Source organism: Galeopterus variegatus, unplaced genomic scaffold, assembly GCF_000696425.1.
Source record: "Galeopterus variegatus unplaced genomic scaffold, G_variegatus-3.0.2 Scaffold43326, whole genome shotgun sequence".
NCBI lineage: Eukaryota > Metazoa > Chordata > Mammalia > Dermoptera > Cynocephalidae > Galeopterus > Galeopterus variegatus.
The window spans coordinates 1-6,066 of NW_007769437.1; the positions used below are offsets into that span (position 1 = coordinate 1).

The window sequence follows — 6,066 nt, forward strand, 5'->3', positions numbered from 1 at the left end:
GTTGCCGGACACAAAAAAAGACAAAAAGGAAAAAAAATAAAAAAGAAATGCAAATTCTCACCCAGACGTACTGAATCCAAAAATAGGGCTGGGGCCCAGCCATCTGTGTTTTAACTCTCTCTCCCAGTGATTCTGATGTACATTCAAGTTTGGGAACCACTGATCTGGATAATAGCTTAAAACCCCTTCTCAATACATGCCTAGCATGTAGTAGGCACCCTCCAAGTGCTGCCTATGATTTTGATATACGGCCTTAATTGTTCACTCTTTCTCCTCCCAGAATACCAACCAATTTCACAGCTCCTAAAGGCTCTACTGACTCTTTCCCCACCTTGAATCCAGCACTGCTCCCTTTGCTGTGTGACCTCAGGCCAGCTTCAGCCCTTCCTGAGCCTTTAGCCATTTCAGGGCCCTTGTATCCTGACAACATGGGGTGGGTGACTCTACAACCAACTCATATCTTTGCAGCTTTGGCTGCCCAGACACAGACCCAGCACACAGGAGAACCTGAGATGGTTGTGGGGTAAGGTGGGACCCTACCTGCCCAAAGTTCCAAGGTACACTCTTGATAAACTTGGCTGAGCCCTGGTAGATAAAGCCGTGCTGGGCGAGGACGTACTCCTCCCGCTCCTCTTCTGAATCCAAGTACACAGCATCCGCTGTGGGCAGGAAGAAAAGGGCCTCAGCTCTGGGTCTGGTGGGGCCCAGGGTCCCTGCAAACCTGGCAGCCAGAGTGCCAACTCTCTGGGCCAAGCCAGCATCTCAGAGGTCTTTCTATCTTTTAATTTAAAAAATTAATCATTAATTAATAATCCCATGTCAATGGGATAAGGTGTTACCAGTTAGTGATGACAAAGGCTGCCATTTATTCAACAGGTGCCATGGGCCAGGACTTGTGATAAATGTATGATGTGTATTAATTGATTTAATCTTCACAAGAGCCCTACAAGGAAGGAACACTTGAAAGCCCCATTTTAAAGATAAGAAAACTGATGCCAAAACAAGAGATAGAGGAGAACTGGCTGGACCAGGAGTCGGGAGACCCCTGTCCCTGCTCCTCACTTGCTGTGTAACCCTGGGCAGGACACTTGGCCGAGAAAACTGATGCCAAAACAAGAGATAGAGGAGAACTGGCTGTACCAGAAGTCGGGAGACCCCTGTCCCTGCTCCTCACTTGCTGTGTAACCCTGGGCAGGACACTTGGCCTTCTCTGCCCACCTCGACATCTCACTGTTAGCCCAAGAGTAAATTGTGTCTGCAGACCTGAAAGGTGTTTTGGAAACTAAAGCTGTGTGCCAGCATGAGGAGTGAGCATGACGCAAGGTGGAGAATTCAGTGCCAGAGGGGAAAGCCGAGAAAGGTCACTGAGGTTCAGGGAAGGCAGGATCCTGTTCAGCTTGGAGAGTCAGGGAGGACTCCCTGGAGGAGGTGGCATGTGAATACTGCCTTGATAAACGATTAAAGTTTATTTAGGTGGAGCCTGGCTGATGGCATTCTAAGCAGAAGACCAGAGAGATCAAAGGTTTGGCTACTGCCAATGCAGAGCACTTAGCTGCCTGTGGCTAATGAGGGGGAAAAAAGGGCTAAGGACATTGGGGCCAGATGGCAGGAGCCCAAAGGTCAGACTGGCTTTATAGTCTCCACTTCATAGATGAAGAAACTGAGGCTGGGAAGGGGAAATCCAGAGCCACGTTGTGTCTCTGGGGGGACCTAAGCATTTCTGCTTCCATGAATTCCCTCCTCCATTAAAAAACAGATAAATAAATTTTAAGACTGCATCGGCATAATGATGCCTATCTTAATATTACACATTAAAACATACTGTTGGACTTAAATGTTCATTTTTTTTCCTTCTGATTTCAAAAAAAGTTAAAACATTTTTGTGGGCCCCTAAAAGTATCATGGAACCCAGACATTGAGCCAAGTGTGTCTAATGGAGAAGTAGGCCTGGGAAAGCCTGTCCAGTTCCTGTCGGATCTGGGCCTGGGGTGCAGCTGCCAGACCCTGGGACCCCAGGCCCGTCATGCCCATCCGCGGTGACCAGCAATTCCCACTTTTACTGCTGCAAGGAGAGCAAATGGGTAAATGGCAGAGCCCCTTGTAAATCTTGCTGCTAGGCTCTGGAGATTGTGCAATAAAAATTAACCTTAAAGTAAATAAACTATGTGGCTGTGAACCAGCCAGGCAGTGTGGGAGAAAGAATAGAGGAAGAAGAAAAACCCACGGTGTTTTGTCATTGCAGCGAGAGTGTCAGCATTTGCCAACTTGTCCCCACCCCGGCTCAGGGAACCAGAACTGAGATGTCCCCCACTCAGGTCTCCATCTGGTAAAGATGGGGGAACTGGGGATGCACACTGGCACATAACTGGCACGAGATCATTCCGTCTTGGAGCTTAGGGACAGGAGGGTCCTGTTTCGCAGGCAGATCCAGCCCTTTCCCACCATCAGAACGATTTCCTCCCCCAGAGCCCCCGCCCCCACCGGAGCCCAATTTCCTGCTTTCACATCACCCGCTCTGCCTCCTCCTCAAGGCTCCTCCCCGGGATGTAGGTCACTGTAGTCACTGTGCTGCTTGGATGACCGCCACCCCAACCCACAGGGTGAGGCAGAGCAGGAGGAAGGCAGACATCCCCCAGAACCACACTCCCCGTTCCCTGAACTCTAAAAGCCTGTGGTGGCAGCAGCGAGGGCGGGACCACTGGCATGCTCCTGCTCTGTGGCACAGCTGCCAACTACTTGCAACCCTCTGCAGCCAGACTAAAATTCAAAACTAGCATACAGCATGGTCCCGCAAGGCCACTTTTGTCCTGGGAAATCGTTCCATGTGGCCATGGGGCACGTGAGCAGGAGTGCTCTTGGGATACCCTCCCTGGGATAAGCCACTGGGGATAACCTCATGTGCATCGTAGGGGGCTGGACGAATGAACTGTCCACACGGGCAAAGTACTAGACAGTCTGGGCTCTTAAAAAGAATGGGCAGATGTTGCAAACCAATGTGGACAGATCTTTGAGATGTATTGTTGTGGGGAAAAAATGAAGTTGTAGGTGGATTATACTGTGGGATCCTTTTAAGTTTGAGAGAGATCCATAATATACAGCCATTTCTCCAGGTACATACAGATGATTCTAAGGAAATGAGGTCCCCAAAGATGGTGTCCTCCAAGGAGGGGGAATCAAAGGAGAGGCTGTTCCTTTGTAGCACATGAAGATTTTCTAAAGAGGGTGTTCTCAAGTCTTACTGTTATATAATTAGAAATAAAAGCCCACCTATGCAAAAGAGAAAATTAAAAAGCTTTCTGCTCAAGCGGGTTATAAAATGCCTCAAAATGGAGGAAAAATAAAGCAGTGGCCCAGTCAGAAGGTGGTTGCCTGATGGTGGGGAGGCCAGAATTTCTGCCCCGGGCCCAGGCTTTGAGGAGGGACTTTCTGTTCCCAGGTCTCCGTGCTTTGCTAGGTCAGAGCAGGAAGGAAACAGATCATCAGGTTCAAATGCCTTATTAGTCAGATGGGAAAACCGAGGCCTGGGCAGGGGCCTCCCCCCTCCTGCTCAAGTCAGCCTTCACCTCTTCCAACCTCTCCCTGCTGGCTTTCCAGTTTTGTCCAACATTGTCCACTTATTGAAGGAGCTCTCAAAAGCCACTTAACTTTCCTGAGCCTCAGTTTCCTGTCTGTGAGATGGGAACGCTGACATCTCCCCCTTGGGATTGTTGGAAGGAACAAGTGAGATGATGTCTAAGGAGGCAGCAGGTAACCAAACCGCTCCCACTCGCCTCTCCTGGTTCCCTATCCCTCCACCTCCCTCTCTCTCCCCTCCCCAAACCAGTCCAGGTGAGATTTAAAACAGGGCCCCACGATACACAACCAGGACATGGTGCCCCGGCCCTGGGCATCAGCTGGGCACCCAATTCCTGACGTGGGGGCTCTGAAACCAAGACACCGCCACATCCCAGTTCACACTGCTATGGGAACACATGGGCCTCAGACACAGGGGGGATCCCTTGGTAGCTGTGTGGCCCTGGGCAAGTCATTTTGCTTCTGTGACCTTGTCTCCTCATCCACACACGGGGATAACAAGAGTACTCATGTAGTGAGAGTTTTGTGAGGTGGGAGCACAGAGCTGGTGCAGGGGCCTCCCTCAGTCCACCCTGATGTCTCTTCTGTCCTGTCTCTCCCTCCCCTGGGGGCCTCCAAGGGTGGCTCCAGCCCTAACCGCTACCCACCCCCTCTGCCCGTGGATGGAGTGCAGCCCACCTGGGCACCAGCTGTTGAAGAGTAGGGTGAAGTGGCCCAGCACGAAGCTGGAGCCCTGGTAGCCGGTGGAGGCCTCCAGGCTGAGGCGGTACAGGCCAATGGGGGCGTGGGCTGGGGTGCTGAGCTGCAGCGAGAGGACACTGTCCTGTTGGTCCACCACGGTGGCCGTCCAGGTGCCCTCCTCCACAGCATCACGCAGAGGGAAGCGGGCCTTGGTTCCAGCCTCTTCGCTGGGGGCTGGTCCTGTGGAGGGAGAAAGCAGCAGCCGTGAACCAGGGGTAGGCAGGGCTGGCAGAGGTAGAGCACATATGTGGGTCCCATGACCGGAGTTCCAGGTCCAGTTCCACCATTAACCATTGAAAGAACTTGGGCAAGAGGTTTCATCTCCCAGAGACTCAGTTTCCTCCTCTATGAAGTAGGAATCAGGACCCCAACTCTGTGGGGTGGTTTTTGTGGGGACACATGAAAAGCCACAGGCACATAGTAGGTCCACAAGCAGAGAGATTGCTCCTGGGAGAGGGGACATGCAGTCTAGGGCAGAGTCTCAGCCACACTGCTCTGCCCTGCTGTGACTATGGACAAGACCATCCCCCCTCTGGCCTCGGTTTGCCATCTGCAGCAGGGACAGGAATTAGGCAGGTGGTCCCCAAAGAGCCTAAATCTTTTACCTGCCAGTATCCTGCTTTCTTTTTTAGAGAAGGCAGCCTAGGTTCTGAGTGGGATGGAACTTTAGTCCTCTGAGAGCCCCTCGCTGTAGGTTACACAGAGTGCTGGCCGATCCAGCCTCCAGGGGTCTGTCTCCCCAGTGCGCTGCTGGCCTGGCAGCAACTCCACAGGCAGCTCGGAGATGCTGCTTGTAACCACTCCTCACCTATCCTGCTTTCTTTTTTAGAGAAGGCAGCCTAGGTTCTGAGTGGGATGGAACCTTAGTCCTCTGAGAGCCCCTCGCTGTAGGTTACACAGAGTGCTGGCCGATCCAGCCTCCAGGGGTCTGTCTCCCCAGTGCCCTGCTGGCCTGGCAGCAACTCCACAGGCAGCTCGGAGATGCTGCTTGTAACCACTCCTCACCTCCCTACAGCCTTTTACACTTTATGAAGGACATCGGCACTTCCTGCTTCCTCTGAGACCCCTTGCACAGGTGAGAAAACTCAGGTTCAGAGAGAAGGGGGTCTCCCAAGGCTATCCCAGCAGTTTGTGGCAAAGTTAGCCTCTGCACCCAGGTCTTTAAACTCTTGACTGTCCTCCACAGTGCCCCCCCATTCCCCAAGAGGATGCTCCCTAATGGGGGTTTCAAAGGCACTGTGATGTGGAGGTGTCTCAAATGTGGCTGCTTTTCCAGGTGGGGTGAGGGCCCGGCCCACAAAGGCAGGTCTGAGTCATGGGAAGAGTGAGGAGGGGCTGGTCACTTTCTGGACATGGGTGGTGAAGAGGAGAAACAGAGAATGTTCTCTGCTCGACTGGGTGGCTGCTCGGGAAGGTTTATTTTTATTCTTTCATCTCCTCCCTCTATGGCTCTGCCCGTTCGCTGCTGACAATATTGGGGCCTGCTCACTGAGGGGCTCTGTCCCAGCACCCAGAACCCTCCAGCCCACACAGGCAGGTCTGAGTCATGGGAAGAGTGAGGAGGGGCTGGTCACTTTCTGGACATGGGTGGTGAAGAGGAGAAACAGAGAACGTTCTCTGCTCGGCTGGGTGGCTGCTCGGGAAGGTTTATTTTTATTCTTTCATCTCCTCCCTCTACGGCTCTGCCCGTCCGCTGCTGACAATATTGGGGCCTGCTCACTGAGGGGCTCTGTCCCAGCACCCAGAACCCTC

The 6,066-nt window shown here is 52.5% G+C and overlaps 1 protein-coding gene across 1 annotated transcript; it reads right to left on the reverse strand.

Moving 5' to 3' along the window:
* Window positions 1–540: 540 nt before the first annotated feature.
* Window positions 541–4,494, reverse strand: LOC103584076 (protein-glutamine gamma-glutamyltransferase 2-like; the record flags this gene model as incomplete). Its single annotated transcript, XM_008565199.1, has 2 exons — window positions 541–659; window positions 4,252–4,494. Coding segments are annotated over 2 exons (362 nt in total), but the record flags the coding sequence as incomplete, so codon positions are not given.
* Between the last annotated feature and the right edge of the window lie 1,572 nt (window positions 4,495–6,066).